General features: G+C 36.9%; 1 protein-coding gene across 2 annotated transcripts; it reads left to right on the plus strand.

The window, feature by feature from the left end:
- The first annotated feature begins 3321 nt into the window (after positions 1 to 3321).
- On the plus strand, positions 3322 to 21700 carry ovo (transcriptional regulator ovo). Of its 2 annotated transcripts, none has more exons than XM_074109701.1 (4): positions 3322 to 3727; positions 17197 to 18878; positions 19222 to 19647; positions 19860 to 21700. In XM_074109701.1, the coding sequence occupies exons 1-4, from the start codon at positions 3565 to 3567 to the stop codon at positions 20043 to 20045; spliced, it is 2457 nt and encodes an 818-aa protein (XP_073965802.1). In that variant the 5' UTR covers positions 3322 to 3564; the 3' UTR covers positions 20046 to 21700. The 2 variants fall into 2 exon arrangements, with proteins under 2 accessions (XP_073965802.1, XP_073965808.1); XM_074109707.1 differs by having other exon boundaries at positions 3324 to 3727; positions 17197 to 18821.
- The last annotated feature ends 3939 nt before the right edge of the window (positions 21701 to 25639 follow it).

A 25639-nucleotide genomic window follows, 5' to 3' on the forward strand; every position in this document is an offset into this window, starting at 1 on the left:
GCAATTAACAGCGTTACGATAAATGATCTCAATACTGCCCAGCATTTAAATACCGGTCATATTCAAAACAATTAGATATTGCGTGCAAAGAGAAATAAATTAGTCGCGGTGGGAGTTCAATAAACTTCACATTCCTAGCTTCATGGTTAGTTGATGGCTGTAGTTGCATGATGATCGCGATGCTCAGACACGTGCAGCCGAAGATTTTGGGTCGGATAGCATCGAACAGTCACGGTCATCTTGACATATTGCTACATTATACAAAATAAGTATTTAAAGCTTTGAAGGCATATGACATTGCGTATTTATCACGGAAAGAAGTTCCGGGCCGACACACAGACACACACACACACACATGGAGATCGGAGTGTTGCTGTTCATTAATTATTTCTCTTTGTCATATTTGTTAGACATTGGTGAAGTTTTTCTTTCATTATTTAAATATTTTTCATTGCTTCTAAATTTAGGCTGAAAGTTATTATCCTACCACGCAGTTATTTTTGAGCAGCCACATAGACCCCATAAGGAAATCAGCAAAGTACGCACCTATACAGGGTGGTAAGTTGAGATGGGGCAGCAAGGGCAGCTACTAGATCCCTTGCTGCTACGCGAAAATGCTCTTAGGAGACATTTACTAACTTTTTGAGTGATGATAATTGACATTCACAGATTTTTGATAAAATGTACAGTAAGCGAGAACATCGTCGGATTTGACTTTTTTTTCAATACCAATCGATCCCATTTCTATCAAGGATTAAAACACTGAGACCAACTAATGTTAGAGTACTAGAACACCCACAAATCAAAGAAAACTTTTCCATACAGTTCGTAGGGTACTAATTTGCAAAGTGAAACTTTTGCATGGTGTTTTTTACGAATATGAATCTTTTATGCTTAAAGAAAATTAAACGGTAGAAAGACAACAAAAAAACTGAACATTTTAACTGAAGTTAGTGTCTTAATCCAGTATTGCTGCCCCATCTCAACTTTCCACCCCGTATATGTATATATATATGTATTTCACCTTGCAAACAGTAACAAGAAATAAAGTATCCCATTTTGAATGGATAAACAAAGTAACATTGTATTTTACAAGTGCTTATTTTCTCGCTCTATAATAACCACGTGCCAATAAAAAATGTTTACTGAAACGTGCTGCTGTATCTACTACTTACTCCAGTAGTTTATAATTTACATTCAAAGGAGCGTAATGTTACCATAAATCCGACTGACTTTTTTAATTGGAGTGTTCGAATGGGTTTGTCCAAGTAAACTGGGTAAGGACCTTAAAAAGCAACTGACGCAAAAACGCGTTTCCGTTTTTTACCAAGCTTAAAAAACTAAACAGAACCAATTCGGTAGCATATTACGGTTTTGTTTTATTTGCGTTACCTAAACAACCTCTTACCACTTTATGGAGTCGTTAGTTGCATTTTTACATAAAAATGATTTATGACCGCACAAGAGATTTATTTCGCCATGCATTTGAACGTTGATTTAAATTCAAAAATATATCAAAGGTAGAGTTAATTACGAAGTCAGGTGAGATTGATTTTACTTTGTTGTTAAAGGTCACGTCTTATGTCGATATCATGTTATCTTTAACCGACTTCAAAAAAGGAGGAGGTTCTATGTTCCAATGTTTGTATTTTTATGAGAACTAATTACTGTTACTATGTAATCTTAAGACAAAGTAAGTCGTCAACGTAGGTTATTGATTGTAATGAAACGGAATTACAGGAAGTAAGCTCCTATCTTTCTTAGAAATTGCCGCTTTGGTTGAAAAAAGAACCTTTACCTGAAATAAAAAACTTACAAGCAAAATTCGCAACATTCAACGGATTTCGTTGGAGAACGTTAAATCCCAAGTTAAACTTAACGGAGTGTAAAAACCCGTACAGATTAGTACGGGCTTAATTCCAAAATCCTACATTTCGCGTTAACCGGCATAAAAACTCAAAACCGTTTGATTTTTCGACTGTTTACCAAAAAAAAACTTTGCAACAAAACCAACAAACAGTGTATAGACACCGACATTGTATCTCACAAACAATTTCACAGCTCGTTTATTCAAAATCTTTGGAGGTTTTCGTATTAATAATGTATTCAATCTGTATTCCTTGAGTCCATCAAAACGATGGCGATACGTTTTTGCAATGAATATTGGGTTTCCGGAAAGTTATAAATGCCCGGAAGAACACTTTAACTTAAAAGAGGATGTTCATAGCAGTTGCCTGAGCTACTATTTGAATGAAAAGTTTTCGAATTCAAATACCTAAAGTGTTAAGCATGTAATCTCTTGCTTAGTAAACCGTTTAAAAGCCTTTAGTGAAGCAATGTTATTATGCAGTCTCAGTGAAAAGATTCTTGGCTATTGACACTGATATTGGTGGAAATGCCGCGGGCATGGCCTCAGCACTGCCATGTGATGTATCTGCCCGTAACAAAGTCGCCGCCTCTTACACTGCACTAAACTAAACAAAAAGATTATAATTTCAACGTCAAAACTTTACGCTGACAATGCCCGTTGTAAAATTTATAGTTGCTTTACAACTGTAGTACTGTTTCCTTGTCCAAAATACTTTTCACTTGCAACCCCGTGTCTGGGATTCTATTGTTTTGTAAACTCACTGTTGATTGAAAGGGAGCCGACGAGGAGCCCTGTGCGGTCCTTACCTGAAACGCGACGAGGCTTTACGAAATAAGTAATAACTAATGAATATTCACGAGATTATCCTCTGACAAGTAATTTTTTTTTAAGTTCCTTTTTTAATACCTCAAATACCTTATTTAGCTGCAGGCCGTTTACAATCTCATCACAATGCTTAAATTTACAATTCTCAGTTACTCATTTTAAATCTTATATTGAGTAACGATACGAGGATCTGAGTTCGGGTGATTCATTTTCATTGGTGACTCCAATGACACAGATTTTAATATCACTGATTTTCCATATTGCAAATATTTGAAGACACATTCTTGGAATAAAATTTAATTGCTACTTAACTGGCCTTAACCGAAAATTTTACTGACTTTGCCAATAATATTGCTCACATAATGCATGGTGAATCTAAAACGCTCATAAAGGCCTGGTCGGTGTTGACTGCTGAGGATGAATAAATGGTGAACAAAAAAATTAAATAAGGCATTGTTATTGTCGACAGGATAACGTCTTAACACAAAACAGCACTTTTACTGTTGTATAAGTGGCGAGCGGTGCCGGCCGGGCCGGCTTACGGCGCGGCGCACGGTGTTGCGGCCGGCCGGCGCGGGCGCAGGGCGGCGCCGGCGCGGGGCAAGGGCGGGGGCGGACCTGTTCGGGCAACGGTGTCGCGGGCACCGCACGCACGGGCGCTCGCTCAGTCTTCTAGCAACGGCCAACGGTATCAAACGTGCGCCGCCAGCGCCAGCTGCGACGCACCAAATAAACAAACGCCAGGAACCTACCCGTGCAGTGCGATACGATGCTAGCAAGTGTTGATCCGATCTGGACGGGGTGAACTTACAAACTTAGTGATATAGACGTATTTAAGGATTGAGTGCAGTGATTAACAAAGCGCCAAGATGCCGAAGATATTTCTCATCAAGAAGCGGATGCATGACCAGCAACTGGGGTTGCAGGAAGGTCAGGAGCTGCTCACGAGCAAGGCCGACACGCTCTGCCCGGGCTCCCCGCTGGACGACGGCCCCATCGCGCTCCTCTCCAAAAAGGACAACGATTGCACTGGTAAGTCTCAGTCTCCGCAGCTCGAGCCCCGCCGCCCACAATGCGCCCATTCATCGCTTCGGACTGTCTGCGTGTAACCCGCTGCCTGGTCAATAATTCATTTCTTATTACATCTTGATTCCATTTCCTGGCTTCATTGCTGTTACTTTATCATATTTGACACTGACCTCATCTTTCTACCTATTGTATTCAAATTATTTTACTGTCTCGATTGAAATGCTGTCTTAGGATTTCATACTAACCAACATAACTCGCAATGGAATCTTAGCTATTGAAAAACGGACTGTCTGTGTCTGTGGCATTTTCAAAACTACCTGAGACGACGGAATTAGCGCGATCCTAATCTACGGCATTGCCGTCTCACGTGGGACGGTTTAGAATTAACTGTTAGTGGATTTTTAAGGATTCTTCGAAAGGTTGCTTTGGTTTATTCCTTTTTTCTCATTTTTTTATGAATAGCTACTTTTATGATGTCACAATATTTAGAAGTCTTATCATATAGCATCGATTTACTCTCAGCATCTCATTTCCCAACCCCATCAAGTTACATATCCTTACACTTTTCTCTGTTGCCGTGTTCTTGTGCCGTTTTAATATAGGTACGGTTCCAATATATAAATTGACGTATGATCAACAGTCGCGCCTCCGCGTCGGTAACGGTCCAGGTAGCGTGATTCACTCTTAACTGTCATGTTATTTCGCATTTCAACGGCATGTTTATTCTCGATGACATGTTAAAATTCGAATCCATCGTTTGCACTAAATTTAGCACTCGGGTGATCTATTCGTTTGATGCTATTTTTGATGTCATTGAAATTACCTTCAGAATTGGTATGTCAGTCAAATTAATATTGCAATTTGCAAATCAATGCTTGTCCAACTTTATCGGTGTTTTTTTTTCAATAATGATGTTGAATACAACTATTACAGTTATTAATTACTCTTATGTCATCGATTAAAATCGATTACAACATTAGACTAGTCACTAACAATAGAATCGCCGCTAGCTTTTGTTTAATAGGATCAGCTGTTAAAAATAAGTTTGATTTGTTCTTTTTTATTATCTGAATAGAAGGTACATTACTAATTGCTGCACAGATAAGGCTTGGACGATAAACTGGTAAAAGCTTTTAGTGTAAGCAATCCTTCGTGTCGTTTAAGACCGTGCTTTTAAGTTTCTCAAAATGCTTACGTTATTTAGTTATTTACCTACGTTCAAGGAGGATCATCTATTAGAGGACTTTGAGATAATGTTGCATTATTTTTCTTAAGATTTTCTACAATCGGCTCTATTTAATTAGTATTGACCTAAATAGAGTACTGTGACTGAATACTTGGGATCAATAAAAGTGTGATCATGCAGGAGGTACTCTAATACCGAAAAATCACAGCCCTAAAATATTCATTGACAATCATCAAACTAGTACGAGACAGGAATTGACCGGATGATGTCGGAGGTGTCAATGATTGCAGGACAATGGTGCTGCTTCCGGTGCACTCGCTTTGTATTTGGGTTAGTCACTATCCCTGCCATTTTAATTTAATTAACTTCATACACGTACGATAGTTTGTATTTATTGGTTGGCTGTCTGATGGGGCATTTCATTCACCTTTTGAATTAGAAAACAACTTAAAAAGGCTGCTATATATATTAAAGCTAAAATAAATAGTAGTATTATTTAGTACACTTTGGCTACAAATTAAGTAGATTTTTAGATCTAGTTGGCAGAACTCGACAGCGGAATGTATAGATTATAACTCGATAAACAAAGCATGCGTTTATTTTAGTTTTTCTTACGAAAATCGTTTTAAGTACGTACGAAACGTACGAGTGCTCGTCACTGTCCCAATAGTTGGCATCTTTAATCTTATGTCATTAGCAATAGAGATGACAGCAGAGTGACGTCTATTGGCCATTAGCGTGTCGAGCACTCGGACGTTTACCTTATACAGACACAGATAGTGAACTGAATATCATCGATATGTCGATACTAACGTACCTACATATATCGGTAGACTATGTGTCAATGATTATATCGTCAAAGTAGCAAATTTGATTAGTTGATATGAGGACACTATCATCTAAAAAAAAAGATTATTTTTAACAAGATACTTAGTACACTCATACAAAAAGAAGCTAAACATCTTACTTTAGCAGTGTAACTGACACGAAACTTCAAACTGTCCCAGTATGTTTCATTTACTGCGACGAAGACTAAACTACTTTTGAGCTTGACTGCATATTACAATTTAATTCTATTTCAACTATATTATATTGTACATTTAATTAATTTAAACAATTACGAGTACTGAAAGACTGCATCTGCGTGACATTATACGTAGGCAATTCTAGTTCTAAAGGGCACAAAAAGGGACAAAATGAATTTATCGCGCAATTACAGGTGAGGAGGCACCTGTAAGTTAAAGGGCGGTATGAAGGTCGCAGTGCAAGTGCAAAGGGGGCGCGAACCGAGGGTCATGCTAAATATCTTTGAATTGAATAGAGCCAAGAAAATTGGGGTGCTAATTGTAGATTTTTACTGTATCTTAGTTATGATGATTTTGTTTTCAAAAATTAAATGTGTAAACTTCACTTGTAGCTTTATTTTAGAAAGGGTTAGATAAGAGATCATTATCATAATGGGAAAGATATTATTGCACTGCCTCTTAATTTGGCATAAATTTGTTGTTAGGATTTCATTAGGAAACTTGCTACTTCGGTAGGGATTTATAATTATGGTATGCCCAATACAGAAAATATGTACATATTTCTTAAACGACATTATAAAATTGGCTTAACGGTTTTTTGTTTATAAAACAATTAAATAACCTTGGAGTTAATATTATTATTTAACATTTAGTCCAATTAATAGTTGGTAGTTTTATGCTAGCGTACAAAAGACTTCAACGGGTTTTGATACAAATGATACTCGGGGGATGCCATCGCTTTTATTAATAAAATTATTATTAAAAGTCAAATAAAGTTTAAGTAAATGTGGGATTGTAGTAAATGTAGTTATAAGTACTATTATAAAACACTTATCCGGTTTGGAACGTATGTCAAATATCGTTCAAATACTAGTTATAATGGCAACATTCTTCGATATTAACCAGTAGCCGTTTAATAAGATTAGAAATTAATTAAGTTGTTTTAATTACATATTTTTTTGACACATGTCCGGTTCAATTTAACTTTAATTTTGATTCTGTTTTTTATTATTAAAATAAATTATTTCTTAACATAGGGGTTTTAAAGGGCATTTTGATATTTCTAAGCCCATTTTTAATTTAATTTTAAACTTGAGTCTATAAGGTTTAAAGTTTATAAGCCTTTTGATTTACAATAAGTTGTTTAGGGAATCTAGTTTATAAGTATTCGCGTTTTGAGGCCAAGGGCTTTAGAACTCGTGTTTAAGTTTGTCATAGCACTTCAGTATTGTTTGCGTAGCCTTATAGTACATATTAATATTACACGTTTCGCACTCCTAGATGAAGAGTATATATGAACTCAAAATTATACCCCATTTTGATTAAGACATTTTTAACATCTACCATCTTACCTACCTCTACCTACTTCATCTACATAATTCTTTGCCATGTCGTGAAGAAAGCTCTCGCAATACCGGACAACAAGAGAGGCAGAGGTCACCCGCTTGCTACATGGTGGTCCACCATATCAAAGGATTAGAAATAGGCCCAGTTGAACGAAGAGACAACCCAGGGTCGACCGACCTGGCGCATGAGAACGTGGCGCACACAAAGAAGAAGAAGAATTTTGATTTAGACTTCATTAAATTTCTGGAAGGTCTATATTAAAATGGTGGATTATTATGAGTTGGTAAATAACATATTTTTATTATAATAACAAAATGGACACAATCTAAATATATAATCCGTTTAAATAATTATTACAACTGTATGTAAAAAAATTAACGAGTACAGGTTGACTAGTAATTCGACCTTTATCTGGAAGGAGATTATACTAGAGGTAAATTGCAACAATTTGGACACAGTCAATTCATGGTTTATGCATACTTAGTATACAATTCACATACTTCATCTATTCTAAAGCAAGCCTCATGGCATAAAATCATAAAAAATGTATAAGTACCTAGTACAATACAAATATGAAATATAATAGAAATACACATGCAATTTCAAACGTACCCAAATTATTAACAGACAACAAAAAAATATAACCGCAACTTACCCTACCTCATTAGGTATTTGATAACAAACATTTTCACAATATACAATTGAAATAAACGACGCTATAACAAGTTAACAACTGGCAACATTGCTTATCGAAGGCATGTTGTTTGCCATTTACGAACAGTAAAATCTGCATCTCCAAAAAAACAATTCCACCATGTGGCCGTCTGCGCTATTGTATCCTGCGCCCATTGTATTGCTACCTTTTTTATTTTTTACTTTTCCACGATTGCAGAATGACCAAAAAACGATGCGTGTAGATCGAGTCAGACGAAAAAATTTAATTTAATTTAGGATACAAACACTTTCGGATTCAAAAATAGCATGAAATTAACTGTCGATTCCGCACGACGTTTAGCCAACTGGTTTTTAAGAAGGCAACATTGCTTCTTTTTCATGTTTTCGTGTAATAATGGTCGGCGATTCTAAGTGATTTGCTCTCAATTAATTTTAATTACTTTGCTCAAAATGGTGGGAAAGAGCCAGAGATACGGAGTACACGTCGACAGAGGTATTTGAAATATAAAGGATGTGTTTTTTGCAAGCTGTAAATCTTCGCGTGTACTTAGCATGTTTGCCATACTTGTGCAAATTCTATTACAACATGATCCCACCGTACATTAAACTATGGAAAAAACTCGATTGGCGGATTGACTTAACTTTTACAACAGGAAATTTGTTTTGAAGTGTCAACATCCGATCTTGGTTCACTCGTGTGTATTGCGTGCCATCGACGTTTTGTTTTTTTGCAACACAAGTTCTGTGTTCTAGGAACTCGTAGCGCATGCGCCGAAATGCGGGACGCACCCGCCCTTAATTACCTACCCAGCGAACAAACATCTGCTTTTTACTGATACTGACCTGTCTTTTGAAAATGGCCAAAGTAATTACGTCAAAATGTTATAGAAATAAAAGAGGCATTAAGAGTCGAATCACGTTTGCTACACTAAAGTACATTAGTTTTATACGGAAGCGCAGATCTTTAAAAAATCGCGAGGCTTGATAGCAAGCATGACTTAAAATAATGATCTGTAGACGTCACGACTCATAAATAATACTTAGCCATTATTCCGTAATCTCCGCGCCATCTTTGGCCGAGTTGCTATAGCTCATCGATTAGCCAGTCTCAAAAGGTACAATGCTTGTTGCTTAAGTGTTCTAAGTCTCACAAAGAGTCCATCAACCGCAATAATCACAGTATTTTCTTAACACAGTTGTCATTACTGACGTTGTAGCTAAGGGGCGTGTTGGCCAGGGGAGAGGGAGACTGCCAATCGTTTAAATTGCGGAAACAATAAAACAACGTTCGCATGATTGATATTATAAAATCATCAACGCCATAGCTAACTAGTTTTTCAATTTAACTTGGTCTACTAACACTAACGGGGATCGTTTAGCTCTTTAGTGCCTATTTTAACTTTACTGGCATTATAAATATAGGATGAAGAGCCTGCCAATGACTAAGCCATCTTAGCAATTTACTTTAAACCATGATAGACTAAAACGTGTTAAAGCACCTCTTGATTTTAAAATATTGGTGAATCGATAAAGTTTTGTTTAAATCTCTACTTCGAAAGATCATTTGACTACGCGTCATCTTAACGGCAATTTTTACGCAAATGAGTTGTTCTCCAATAATAATAAGACAAAGCACGTGTATGCAACAAGCAAGAAACTATTGAACGCGTTCAAAATATATTACAGCGCTTAAAGTGAGACTAACCAGCTGTATTAATGAGACGTACTTAACATTTATCGTATCTAGCCGTTGTGTTAGTTGGTTTAAATTTCGGAATACGTCTTCTCTGGTAATGGTATCTCCGATTATTGATATTTGTCTTGGAGCCCGGAGCCTTTGTTATCGAATCCCATTAAGGACCACCAAGCAACGAGGTCCTATCTCCTCAAATGGACACTACTTAAACCAGCTTTCTTTTTGAAATTGTCTTCCCGGAAAACAAAAGTAGTAGTAGTGGTAAAGCATTGTTGTATTTAAATCTTCAATAAATTGCAATAAGATGTGAAATAAAATTAAATAGAACCGTGCATGCTTACACGTCTCGCGCTTAAGGTCATCTCCGCCATTGTTGTCGTGCAGTAATAAAAGATAATCATTTCGTGTATTTTGGAGCAGTCTTGGTACCAACCTTAAAAGATACCGCCCACGGGTACGCTTGAGGACGCCTGTAGTACGGCCAATTACGCTAGGACCTCGAAAAATCTCTTGACAATCTTTAGCAACATCCGGGTCGACTAACACTCTTAGATATATAAAAACCACGGACTACTAAACGACGTGACATTATTGAAAGCAAGAGTCAGGCTTAGACAGGGCTTTAGAAGATAATCATTGTGATTGTTACTCCACATTCTTAAGCATTTAAATCCCAGCCCTTTATCGCTCTTTATACCAAAAATTTAAATAACGGTAACGGTTCTAACGGATAAAGTCATAATAAAATTCAAGTTTCCTCCATGGAGCGTTCGAGTGATCGAAAACAAGCCGTCGCGGAAGGCCTCCTAAAAGGCGGCGGCGGCGGGCGGGTTTTTTTTTTCTATTGACTATTTGAATTACTCGGCGGCGTTAGCCTTGAGCATTCGCTAAACATATTTGGGTCATTAACCCTGGCCAAATCTGGTTGTGATTCACGTCGTGAACAAAATAATAATAAAGGTGTCGAACAGTTTTTGTGACCGTTCTTTTAAAGAGACGTAGGTATTAGAATTATAACCGGCGTTTTTTACCACGCAGAAGCACTTGTAATTGCGCTTTGTAAGCGGCGCGGCGTAGGCTGCGCGGACTCGACTCATGGCTGGCTAACGCATGCGTGAACGGTCTTTAAGCAATTTTGTTGTAAATTGAAAAGCCTTTTGTTCTTTCAAAGTCAGACATTCGTGTTACCGCATAAATTATGCTTAAGGAAACACACATAATTTTCCGCTGAAGCAAAATTAGATAACTGTAAAATTGCCTCAACTACCTAATTTTATATTGCTGCACAATATTCTGCACAGGCAATTTCACATCACATTAATATAGCGGTCTACCCGCCACGTGTGTCCCTACTACATCTGGTTAAAACAGTCTCCACATGTGACCGAAACCACGACTAAATAATTCATTACAAAAAATGACCTTCGGATCGACCTTTTGAGTTTGGAGCGAGCCTCGACGGACGCTCCCGGCTCGTACCGTGTGCTATCGGTACTTAATCTGCGCTTATGGAAAAAAGGCTTCAACGGAATTTTATGTACCGGCCATCCGAAGCGGGTCTTCATAGCTGTTTTATGTTTTATTTAATACGTTAAATGCTAACAGCGTCCGATAACCTCGACCGCAAGGACATGCTAGTCCGCCCGCCGCGGCGGCTCGCGCGCTCAACGGGTCGGCGGGCTTGCTAGTTCAAACGAGTATATTATACCCCGGGGCAAGTTTTATAGCCGCCTCTCTGTCATACCTAGACAGGTATGACAGAGAGGCGGCTATAGATATAAACCAAGTAAAAAATAACAATATCTTTTCTGAATCAGGACGTGAAGTCTCTTTATAGCACAGTAGGAGTCATTTCATTATACCCCAGCGAGACCTAAACTGTTTTGGTAACCGTATGAACAGTCGAACGTTTCTCATAGAAACGTGACAACGTCGAAGGTTTTGGTCAAGAGCGTCGGCTTTGTGAGCCGCATTTTAATTGTAACATTGCCTTTCTGTGCAGACAGACAGATCATAATTAATCACTTTGACGTAACGATTAGAATAACATTTTGTTGGTGATTAATGTCTAGATAATTACAAGGAACGCGAACAACTTAACGCCAATATAATGGTGTAAGCCGTAGAATGCTTTAAGGCTATGCTTATTTCAGTTGGCGGCCGAAAAGTGGCCGCAGTGTATGATGAAACTATTGTTTGAATAATTACCATTTAATTGAGTAAGATAATAAAGACTTCGATTATTATGCTGTCGTACAAAACAACTCCAATTAACGTCAAACACACACAAAGTCGTTGCACGAACCAGTTATTTTGCGTTTTTTTTGGCAAGATACAGTAAAGCTATGAATTAGTGCTAATTTTTAGTGTATCTATGATGATACTCGATTCCTCGAACGGCCCGAGATGCACTAATTATTGCCGAAATTGTTGCGGAGAAGGCTGTCTTTAATGGCCAAATAATGAGCACTCCCCAAGGTTGCTCTGTTCCTCGACAGGAAACAGCTCTGAATAGATATGGTCATGGTAATTACGAGGCCTTGACTTACCGTTTTGGAATAAAAACCTCACACCTTTTAAATAGATTAAAGGCATTTAAGAACGACTTACTCGTACGCGTAACGCTAAGCCATGTAGAGAACGATTAACAAAGAAGTCAGGAATTGAGCTAATAACGACCTAAGATGGCGTGTGTTTAGCGCAGAATGCAGGATGACGGCACTTAATCTTTGTCTGTTGTATTATAATTATCTCTAATATAAAAAACAATGTTTGTTCGTACTTTATTTATTGTCATACCGTTAATCCTATTGCGCTGAATTAGGTAGGTATCTGATGATTCGTGGCTTGTTCTGTTTACGATTGCGAAGGTTACTGACTAAAAAAATAGCAAAGTGTAAATAGGGCTTAAAAGTCAATAAGTAATTGTTTGCTTGTCCTCTCTATGCGCTCGTAGGTACATTATTTATTCGATTGCAATAAAATGATGACTTATACCAAGACGGGATCACGGGATCCACTCGAAATCACAATGGCTTTCATCGCTTCTCTCTGGCCCGTTTCTAGGGTAGAAAGAGATAGTGAATGCGACCGCGAGCATGCACCCTCATTTTAACCAATAGTTACCTAAACAGGCTTAGGATCGGAACAGGAAACAGAATGAGAACCGAATGAGAACGGGATCAAGACCGGCAACAGAACCGCCGTCATCAGGACGTGTCCCTACGAAACCCGGCGATTATATTTGTAAACATGGAAATATAATTTGCAACACAGGGTACAGCTAGTTACCAATAAAGATCCATGAATTAAAGTCAAAGTCAAAATATCTTTATTCAATTTAGGCTATAACAAGCACTTACGAATGTCAAAAATTATCTACCACCGGTTCGGAAAAACCTCTGTTGAGAAGAATCCGGCAAGAAACTCAACGAGGTATATTTTTTTAACACAATAATATTATTATATGATATTTATAGAATAGATCTATAAAATAAACTTTAGCGGTTTTTGCAACGGTATAAAACGTAAGCGCTTATCTCATTAGGATAAAATCGTTGCCTTAACGCAACTAATAATAAATCGGTATGACGTAGGAGTTAGCGCGCAATGTCGCCACGCTAGTGACGCAAACGCAAGTGTAGTTGTAACGGTGACGACCAACTGTAGTCGCCTTTAGGGTTGCCAGTTTTTATCAAATTCGCTCAAAAACCACTAAGTATTCATATGCTGGAAAAAATAGTCTACTGTGACGCCTTAACCATCAGCTCCGCACGGGGCAAAGGAATTCGATGCATACAAATGTAAGTATGATAACATACGATGAATACGTAATGCAAAAGGATGATATGTAAAATAAAAAATATTTATTTGCAACTTGTAACCTTAGAGTAACGGAACAAAACGCATAAAATACCCCACCACAACATGTCCTCGATTGGCTAGACTTTGAAGCATTGTTCGTAATAATCTCACAATTTTAAATGGATTTGATATTTGGGCGATCAGAAACTCCCTTGGGATGTAATATCATTTATTTTATTAGTCATGTCATGTGGCTGTTTGTTGACATTTATCGCCGATTTCTATGAAATTTAATATTTTTGTCGCAATACACTAAACCTATACGTATTTGAAACCATTAAACAATAAGTTCAAGGCATCTCTAATAATAAGCAATCTAATTTTACTTAATAATTTTATTTGTCCTATTTATTTATTATTTGATTGTATGCCTCTGAATTTGTTTCTGGAATACATTTTTAAACCGGGAACCCAGATTGATTTTCAATCAACTAATTTTATGTTTTAGTTGCTCGGAAATAAGTAAATGCCGCTTTTTTGTTCGACTTGGCGGGGCACTGCCGTGCCCTCGGACAAAATAGTTAGTCAACTGATTCAATCAACAAGTGACGTCACAGGAATATCGCAGTTTGACAACTCATAAAAAGTATGTCAACTGTTTAATAGTGTCAAAACATAGTCGTAGAATATAGATGTACTCGTAGCTTTAGTAGTTAAAACTGGTTCACCTATATCGATAGTCTGTTATTTATGCAAAAAACGGAATTGGACCTTTACTCTTTTATATTTTTACCGTCAAGGTAACAAAGTAGAGGGCATGTTACAAAGAACAATATATAAACTAACCACTTAGCTATTGCCGAAAATTTTGAGCGATAATGATCTCCATACCGCAAATATTTATCACAAGACGTTTGGTGATAATGATTGAATATTGTAGCCAGTAATGACAGTAGTTTTCCGATTGCTTTGTCTCCGGTATGATACAATACTACGAATGAACAAAAACAATTACTTTCCCTTCCTGCGACTTTATGATGATAGCTTCGTTTTCAAGAAATGTGTATTCATACAGTTCCCCCACCTCCACATTGTAAGAACATACAGAAATCACACAAACTCAGCCATCAGAAAAATACCTAGTTTTATTTATTTCATTAAAAAATATGTATTTATATATTGCTTTCTTCCAACGTTAATTGCTATTGTAATATAGGTACGCAAAAAATACGTCAAACAGAAAAAAACCGAATGACTGGCGACATATTGCAATGTCTATATCCATTGACCGTGAAGTTTAACTTGAATGACTAATTTTCTGCACATCAATATAATGTAAGGAAACATCTGTTAATTTATTGTTCCTATTACGAGTAGAAGCAATACCCGTAACGCAAAGCGCAAATAGAAAACTCTAAATTATAAATTTGACTTAGTTAACTCGGGAATACCAAACGTATATAAGTATCCGGCAATCGTTAATCAAACAGGGTTGCTTTTAATTAAAGGTTTATAATGCTGCCATTTGAATCTTAAATCCTAAAAGGCTGATGTTCATACTTAAAAACCGCATGCCTGGCCTTTTAAAGTGTATTTTATTTCAAACCAGTCCTCTACAGACGGGAGGTTTTTACCGCCAACCTACATTTGCATGCAGTTAGATCCATACATACTTATTATATATAGTATTTATTTAAATGTATTTATAATGACAGGTTTTTTTTTAGCAAAGGATTTGTGTACTACATATTCGTGGTTGTGTTTCAATCAAATTTAATTTGTACTTCACCCACTCAGAAAGCGCTGCAATTAGGTAAATTAAAACTCCATTCTCCATAATTGCTTCGTTTTGACGTATTTTATTATAATTTTTCAGAAAACCCACTTCTTTTGTTATTAATTATCAGTTTTCAGCCCATTTTCAGGGTTCCGTAGCCAAAATGGCAAAAATGGAACCCTTACAGTTTCGTCATGTCTGTCTGTCTGTTTGTCCGTCTGCGGCTTTGCTCAGGGCCTATCAATGCTAGAAAGCTGTAATTTTGCACGAATATATATGTATAAACTGTGCCCACAAAATGGTACTTACATTAATAAATTCAAAAAAATTTTTTTTAGAGTAAGTACCGTACCATAGACGTAAAGTGGGGGTGATTGTTTTTTCTCATCCAACCTTATAGTGTATCGTTGGATAGGTCTCCGATTTTTCAATTCAGTGATTTGTTTGCAAAATATTCAGCTTTAAAGTGCAAATTTTCATGAAAATCGAACGTCACCCTCTCTAAAATAAACCGGTGGGTGGAAAATTTTGAAAAAATTGAGGATGGTAGTAAGTATATCAAACTTACAAGGAAAACTATAACGTTTAAGTTTTCTTGAGAATTATTAGTAGTTTAAGAGTAAATAGAAACCTAATGTATAAAATATACCTTATCTAAACTACAAAATACGAAATCCTTAGAAAAATATTACTCAATTTTTTCGTAATTTCTACGGAACCTTATTTTGGGCGTGTCCGACACGTCTTGGCCGGTTTTTAATTTCAGATTATCCGTAATTTTTTTTCTGGATTGGAACAATAAAAGTCCAGTGCTTTCATAAATAAATAGAGAAACGAATGTACCGACTCTGCCATAAATATGCTATTTATACCTACTTAAATATAGTGAAAGGTCAGTAACGTCTTCGAACAAAACCAACATGTTCTGTTTTGTTGACCCACGACCGTCATCTTTCCGAGAACGGATCGTCCACTCGTTCGCAGTCGAACGCATGTTTTATTTTAAAAACCAAACATAATTTACGCGCAGATTTACGAGTCGCGAGGCTCTAGACTCGCTTTAAACCTTGCCCAACAAAGCGCTCCTTTAGTAAGGAAGAATTATCGCGCAACAAAAATGGTACAGTATGAGTCCCTCCAACTCGGTCACGCCTCGCTGCATAGACGCATACAATTACGGGCTACGCACAAAAAAAGAGTCCCAACAATGCAGGCTTCGTCCTTGATTCAACAAAAGCCGAGAAAGGGCAAGGGAACTCGTTTGAGCCAACCTTGGGACTTTCACTGGCTACCTACAACCATTTTTCGCTACACAATTATTTTTTTATCAATTTCTTTTAGCTATTAAACATTGCTATAGACACTTTGTCTTCGTTGGGAGTATTCACTTTTGCAATTAATTAACCTTAAACTGATGAAGCTCACAGTAAAAATGATAATTTTAAACCTACCAACCACTCACAGAAGGAAAGGTTATTTGATGTAGGTATGGATCTACTATGCAATATGGGGCTCCTGTTGTTAGCGGGTACTTACGAGTATTATCAAACTTATTTATTATAATAATTAGTTTGTCACACGTATGACATATGAATCGAATGTGTGTGTACCTATGGCAGGAAGTAGTGACATTAGCTGAATGGCCAACGCTGGCGTCAATTTTTAGCAGATTTGGGTCGAGATTGGATTTGTCACTGGCGCGCCAATTACATATTGTGACACACATACACACACACAAACAACTACAGTGCGGTGGGTGTGTATGCGGAGGCGAATGTTACCGTTATGGAGGCACATACCAGTGACGTCAACGAGGTCTCATGAATTCGACGCCACATTTACACTTACATAAACTAAACATCGATCATTTGTTTTTGATTCTAAAACCAAGCGACTTCATTTATAAATTTTATAAAAAAAGTAAAGTTTACATCATTACAATATTTTTTTTGTTCATTTCAGATCGTGATGTATTTGGAGAAAGAAGCACGCTCGAGCGCGGGAAAAAAGAACCTCGAAAATTTGTGTCATCAATTCTGGGCGGTGACATCCCTTATGGAAGCCATAGAAGTCATGTTCTCACACAAGCAGAAAGAAAACAGTATTCTCCAGTAGTCGTGGAAGAAAAGAAAAAAGATGACAAACCGTTAATCAAAGAAGAAAAAGATCCACTGGAAAGTCAATACACTGTTCTACCTTCCAGAAGCTCACCATCTCCTGAAACTTCTCCATCTCCCGGTGTTGATAACAATATTACGTGTCAAAAAGTATCAGTCATTCAAAGAACACCGTCTCAGTCCCAGTTCCGCGATGGCAAAAAGGATTTGGCAGACGTCAGCATTCCCACAACACTCCCTACAACAGAACCAGAACAAGATCAACCTATCGATTATGCCATCGCGAAAAAACGAGGTGAATCGGAAGATGAAGAAACTGAAAAAAAAATTAGAGAGCAAAGACGAACTAGCAGTTCTAAAATAGCTAATGGAATCTTGGCGAGGCCAACATTGATTTTGAGAAATCGTCCAGCCAACAAGGTTCCGGGAATCATCAGTGCTGCAGCAGGCCATGGCCGATCCACCGGCGGTGGGGGATCTAATGGTAGTTCTCAAAACAGTGGTGGTTCAGCTAATTTTGGCTCCGGTGGTGGCAGTACAGCGCCCTCTTCTGGAGGCGGTGGTGCTATCGGAGGTGGTTCAGGAAGCGGTGGCAACGGCCGTGATGGACGATCTAACTACGGACCCAACAGCCCACCCACTGGCAGCCTCCCACCATTTTACGAAACGCTAGGTCCATCTACGAAAAGCGGACAAAACTCGTACAATGCTAATGGAACCTTCTCTAACGAATTCAGCATGATAAATGGCTTTAACATGGATTGTGAAAGTAATGAAAACACAACAAATTTTCCTGAACAAAGTAAACAGTATTCATTAATGCAAAATGCAAATTATGGACTAGCTTTAAAAGATGAAGAAATCGACTATGAAAGCAAAATGGAGAATTTGGGTGCAATTGGAAATTATGGTAGTAATTTTGATGATTCCATGGTTGTTGACATGGGAGTTGATTTTACTAACACGTTAACATTCCCTGGCTCAAATGAAGGAATATTAGGACACTTATCTGACTCTACGGAAGATTTTGAAAACTTGTTAAATACTCATGTAGAATCAATCACCGACTCGGACTTGAGAGAATCTTCATCGATTTCTCCGGATTCCGTACACAATCCCGTAGACATAGAATCACTAGCTGAACATGTTACAATAAGTAGACAGTATTATTCGGCATTCGCCAGTCAAGAGCCAGGTTCATCATATAACTTTGCTAAGGATCGTCCAGATTTACTGATGCAGCTAAACCCCGCGCTTCTTCAGCACAGTGAAGGGGGGCAGATGCAGCAATTGTCGATTCACGTTCAACTACAGCAGAGGCAGCAGATTATGTCTCCGGGCTTCCCATTCTCTAGTCACCCGCTGGAGTTGGACTCCCCCACGGGCGTGTCGCTGCCGTCTCCCGGCGGCAACAACTCTCTGGACAGCAGCAGCCACATTGAAAGCTCCGCCCTCAGTCCTGCCGCTGCTGTAAGTCTCAAGAAAGGCTCTTGCGCCGATAGCAAAGTTCAAATCTTGCAACACAGGGTAAGCATTACTTGATTTTAAGGCGAAGCTTTGAATCTTTTATCTCCTTCGATGTCGTTCTAATAATAGAAATAAAAAGACGATATCGAAGTTTGATGATGAAAATCATTGTTGTATAACGCTGAGCCTGAATCAACTTATGCTAACTTTAGTATTGCCTTTTTGTTGATTTTTTTAATACATTGGACAGCTAGTGTTGATTTAGCTCAGCCTTGTATTCAATGCGATAAAAGTTCCTCTTAACTTCTATAATGTGTACCAAGTATTGTTTCATTAGCCAACTAGCTTAGCTGTCCTACGTATAGGAATGAAAGAGTAATGGTTTTTTTTTCGTTTATTCCAGTTAGGACTGCCAGCAGAGCTTCCTTTAGAGTTCATCAATGGTGGACACGGCGTGAAGAATCCATTGGCCACAGAAGCCAACGCTAGACAGCGGGAAGAAGAGAAGAACAAACAAGTATTAGTCAGTGAAGATGACCCGACAAAATTTGTATGCAGAGTATGCTCAAAGAACTTCAGCTTACAGAGGCTCTTGAACCGACATATGAAGTGCCACTCTGATGTCAAAAGATACCTTTGTACGTTCTGCGGAAAAGGCTTCAATGACACGTTTGATCTGAAGCGTCACACGAGGACGCACACCGGAGTCAGACCGTACAAGTGTAATCTCTGCGAGAAATCATTTACCCAAAGATGTTCATTAGAATCTCACTGCCTGAAAGTTCACGGAGTGCAGCACACATATGCGTACAAAGAGCGAAGAACAAAGGTGTGTATTTAAAGATATATTTTTTGTATTTTACCCAGTTTTTGTTTAAACGTATAACAATTTTCGTAGCTCTAAGACCCTCGTGAAAAAATTCTATAAAATATTGTGACTGACCGGCTGGTATAATGGCAGACAATGCTTTAACTTTTCAACCTAATCCAAGTTAAATGTTGCATAGTCCATTATTAAAACTTATCGTTTGTGTATTCTAGATGTACGTGTGCGAGGAATGCGGCCACACCACTTCGGAGCCCGAGGAACACTACATGCATCTCAAGAAGCAACACCCCTACTCGCCGGCCCTGCTCAAGTTCTACGATAAAAGGCACTTTAAGTTCACGAATGCTACTTTCGCCAACCAACTCTTAGGACAGCTTCCAATGCCAGTCCACAATTAAAAACACGTGCTAAATCACGTGTATCAAATAAAAACATCTTTGACTACGCCTGCAGCAAAGGGTATTTAAAATCAACGTGTTCCAATTTATAACTACACCATTCGAGTTATCTTTATGACTGAAAGGTATTTGTCCTGATGTAATGAATTTAATCCGTCCCTTTTTAGCTGATTTCAACTTATTTGTTTGTTTACGATTGACATCCCAGTTTTTGTATAGCTCAATTGACTTTTTTGTGTGTGAAAGGACAACATACATGCAGACGGGTCGCCTGATGGGAAGCAGTCTCCGTCGCATATAGGGACCCACTGCACTCCGGGAGACCGCCGACGCGTTGCTGAACGTGTTGTTCTTACCTCTCTATCTAACCTTGCTATTTGAAAATTTACCCCTAAGAGTACAATATTACTTAATCAAGGTCGTCTTCCAAACATTCCGCATTTTTACTCTTGCGTTTACTGTATTCTTATTTTCCGGGAAACGAAATTCTAATTCTTTTCCAATAAAAAATACATACCATAATTTTTTAACAGTCAAAGTGAACGCCACTAGCCCAGGCATGACTGCAATTAAAAAATTTAAGTATCGGGTATTATGTGCAATCTTTGGTGATGGTACGGGATTAAGTTAAGTTTACGTGTAATGTAGTTTAATCGTAGTTTAACTCTAGACGTTACGAATTTTTATATGAAAAATTGTTTAGAAGTTTCATTTCAATTCAGCCATGGTGAGTTTTAAGGGAGTATATTGTATGGTGCTATACACAGAATAGTGACGCTGGCTTGAAATGAAGCGGGTATGGATCGGATGACATTTCTTGTCCGATTCATGGATAAAATCGGAGCCGCAAGACTTTCGATGAAAATAATTCCATAATAGGGAATCTCTTTCCTTGTTTTAGTGATACTAGCTTCTAATTGTCTTTGAAAACATTAACACAAATTATGTCACAAGTTTTATGAGTATGTAGGTACCTATGAAGTGTTATGTTTGTTCTTTGTACTTATTATAGATGTCGAAATTTTTGATTCGATAGTGACTCTTCGGGAGCACACTACGTCGTACCAAGTATAATTGCATTTCTAGAAAATATTTATATTATTTAAATTAAAATATTGATCGGTTAGTGCTGTGAGTGTGTGTGAGCCAGAATTTATCTATTGTGATTGTGTAACTGAGTTATTTAATGTGTCGATTGTTATATTGATAAGTTTAGGTCGTTATATCGAGGATTCGAAGAAGCGCTTCCGACTTATAGAATATGATGCTCAATTGATACATAATTGCGCTTTCACAGCGAAGCTTGTGGGACCACGTTGTAAATATGTCTAAATTTATAAATATTAGTTACAAAATTTAAATCATAATGACGTACTTAATTTCGTAGTACCTACTTAGCGTTTATGAGATTTTAAAATATGAAATTTATAGTATTTTGAACGATTTTGTAGGTTTTGATAGATCTGAAGTTGAAAATTGGCTTATCAATAATAAATGATGAATGCATGATTGTGATAGCGCAATGCCTCTGTTATACCTGTACGTTGCATTTACTAGCATTTTTAATCCATCGTCAATTTGTGGTTTCTTTTTTAAGGAACTTACTCTTTGTTACTCTATATTGATAAGCAATATATAAAGATTAAAATATCTTACTTTTTGTTTTCTTTTTCCTTCTTTTCACTATATTGCCAAATATAAACTATATTGTTTATTGGTAGAGAATCCTAAATCTTTGTACTTTGTACATTACATCTCGTCATTTGTCAATTGTGTCTATTTCTTTTATTTTTTGTACAATAAAGAGTTTACATACATACACATTACTTAAGCCAGAAAAGTATGCAATTTAGGCTGATTTCTTGGAAAAAAGATAAATTCTATATGTTAGCAATCTATTGGGTTCTCGTCTCGGTCATTTAGTTCGTATCTGGGCATTTCTCCACTAATTGGAAAAATTGTTCCTTGTGCTTGGCTTTTTTGGAAAAACGTGTTGAGATAAATGTCAAAGAAAAATGTTTCTTTGTTTAAAAATAACCATATTTTTAAACTTGTATAATATTATGCCAAAAATAAAACTACCTATTTCATTACAATTTATCAAACACCCCAAACAACGTCCCCTGACATGTCCCCAACCCAGAATTTGATAAGTATTAGATAATATTAGCCATGTGTTACAATTTAGCAAGATATCTTTATTGAAATGAAAATGATGATTACACCATTGATGATAATATTAAAGTAGTATTTCAATAAATATCTTTATTGCCACAAACTTAACCTAGACATAAACTTTTTTATTATTTAGTTATAACACATATACAAAATTTTAAAAAATAAAACTTCTATCTAATCTACTTACTATTTACAAAACTTATACTAAATAGAAAATGTCTTTAAGGCTGCTGCTTTGGGGGGCCGTTCCTAGGAGGCTGGCAGCATTACCTCTCTGGATAGCTAGGCTGATGCGTTGTGCAAGGTAAGCACCAGCCCGCCGATCCCTTGAGGTATCTACCAGCCGAGAAGATATGTGGCGGAAGAGCTGTTTTGCCTCTGGCCCCCAAGGCCCCAAAGTTTCTACACCAAAAGGCGTAAATATAAAAGCCTCACCAAGGGCTGCGTATTTACGCCGTTTGTATTTATTATTATTTCAATTAATATGCATGTCATTTTATTAACATTTTTAATCAAACATTGTCCCAAGAGTACAAAATCGGTACCCTGTTGCCTGATTACGATTAATATAAAAATAATCGATAAGATTGACATTTATACATACATTTATATAGGTCTACACAACACTTCAGTTATGGTGCAAAACCATTTTTACTATTCAATAATTCATCATAATTTGAAGAGAAAGTTGGCAGGGGACTGTTTAAATTTTCTAATTAGTGGAGAAATACCCATTTACCTACCTACATGAATATGAATTACATTATTCAATGTAGTTCAAAGGTAGTTGCAAAGAGTAATGGCAACAACTTTACGAACTTCATTAACAAATGCTCTGCTATTAAAAAGACTTCATTTACTCGTATAACAAATTTATGCCGATATAGCGAAAAGCCAAAAATATATCCCAGTGAATACAAAAAAAGAACCGAATGTTTTTTGTTTTTTTTTTTACTTTAGAGAGAACTGAATACTTTACAGAGAATACTGAATACCTACACTAGAATATCCACTAATAGTCAACCAAAACTTTATCAGATATGTCCAATCATCATCATCAACCATCTGCTTAAATAGTAAGTAAGTATTAGTTTATTCAGGGCGCAAATGAAAAAAAACGATTAACAACCTTCCCACTAAGCTATGCGACTAGCAAAGGGAGGATTTTCGGTCGAGTTTTCATGCGATCCACCTTCAAAATCTGTAAAGCCAGTTTGTAAAAGAAAACAATACTCCTAACTAATGGGGAAAGTCTGGTATCGTCACTGTCCGTCATCCGGTGTAAATTTTGAAATTGCATCAGGTCCTGGCTCAATTGTTTACACGTTGTTGTGTTGTGTGTGTACACGTTTGGTAGTACCATCTATCTATGATATCTTTAAGTAACGACCGACACAATCCATAAAGCCTACTGTACAAATACAAGTGTTAAAACACAATTTGTAGATTAGGTATTCTTATTGGATGGGTTGCTTTTTTATCCTGGGCAAAACTTAATAATGGAATCCCTAAACCCTATATAGTTTACGCAGTTCTAACGCTTTAGGCTGGTTTCTAATTATCCTCAAACAATATAATCAATTTTAAATGAGAATTTATTAGAAAATCACCTTTCTTGGCAAAAAAGTATGAAAACGTAAATTCTTATTAAAAACGTCAATGCCTCTTGGTAACTCTGTGATCCCTGCTCATAGTAATGAAACAAAACGGTCCCTAGTCAATAAACGGTCAGGAAACCCTTTAGATGAAAAGATACAGTACTTTAAAAGAGCTAGCTATCAAGCAGAGAGAAATACAGAAGTCTAATTTGGATGAATATTTTAAACATGAAACTACCGTGAGACTCACTCATATTAAATATATTGACCCGGATATCTCACGTCTTAAATCGAGTTTAGCTCTACATCGTCCCAGCCTATATACGTCCCACTGCTGGGCACAGGCCTCCTCTCAAAATGAGAGGGCTTGGGCCGTAGTTAGTTCCCACGCGTGCCCAGTGCGGATTGGGAACTTCACACACACCATTGAATTGCTTCGCAGGTTTGTGCAGGTTTCCTCACGATGTTTTCCTTCACCGTAAAGCTCGAGGTAAATTTCAAATGTAATTTCGCACATGAATTTCGAAGAAACTCAGAGGTGCGGGCCGGGGTTTGAACCCACGACCCTCTGCTTGAGAGGCCATAGGTCAAACCACTCGGCCACTACGGCTGAGCTCTACATGTTTCGGGCTAATCCGTAGCCCTTCGTCTTCGGAGCAACCCACGTGGGGCTACGGATTAGCCCGAAACATGTCGAGCTAAACTCGATTTAAGACGTGAGTTATCCGGGTCAATATATTTAATATGAATATTTATATTCTCATTTTTTTATTTTTTTTATTTTTTTTCGTGATTTTTAACATTTTTTTTTTATTGTATAACTGTTTTTAATAAATTATTATTGTATTAGTTACTTATTAGTTTGTGACTTTATGACGTTGACTGTACTATCATCTGTCTACTATTGTATTATTTACTTGTATTATTAAATTGAATTTATAGATATGAATATTTTAATTTTTTGTAATAGTTAGGTAGTAGAATTTACTTTAAAAAAATATCTGTAGTCTAAATCCAGGGAGGAAACCGCGTTGTCCACAACTTTTGAAAGAAAAATACCACTACAGGCCCTCTTAATTAATATTTTATTCTTAACCTAACATTTCAAATAATAAGGTCATAAAAAGTATTTTCGAGAGATTTCATTTGACTCAGAACAAAATACCTAACGTGCTTATTAAACATTTGTTTTATTTTTTTGCTCAATGGATATGTACACAAGTGTTAGATTCGTAACAATAGAAAAACAATATGATTTCGCTAGTACGAAGTTATCCTTGTTTTGCCCAATTATTAACTCAAAGAATTCTTTGACGTTTGAGTGTATCGCCACGTGTTTTTGATAGGTACTTATTTGCCTAGTTGCCGGAACACATGCAAGCCGCTTAAAACGGTGTGATTTTTGTTTCCTATTTATACAGCAAATGAAAGCTATAAAATAATTAAGAACATTAGAACTAATATTGTTAATTCATTAAAAAAAAAACAAGAAAAACTAATTTACTAAACGGAGTACACAGTAATTTGAATATGACCACGAGGGATTAATTATTATGTCATTTCCATAAAACTAAATGTTACTTATATTTTTTGTATAGTTGAATAGCTAGTGAACAAGTGGGTCAGTTAACAATAATATTATTATATTTTTGTAATTATTTGATAACGAAATTATGTCCTTTGGGCACACTCAAAACACTTTTGTGGGTAGTCAATTTTGATTGCTGTTCTACACCTTAACCTAAATAATTATAAACCCTGACCATTCCTATTGTAAGAGTTGAGATGAAAACATGGATCAAAATACTAAAACCAATC

This window comes from Choristoneura fumiferana, chromosome 2 (genome assembly GCF_025370935.1).
Source record: "Choristoneura fumiferana chromosome 2, NRCan_CFum_1, whole genome shotgun sequence".
Classification (NCBI taxonomy): Eukaryota; Metazoa; Arthropoda; class Insecta; order Lepidoptera; family Tortricidae; genus Choristoneura; species Choristoneura fumiferana.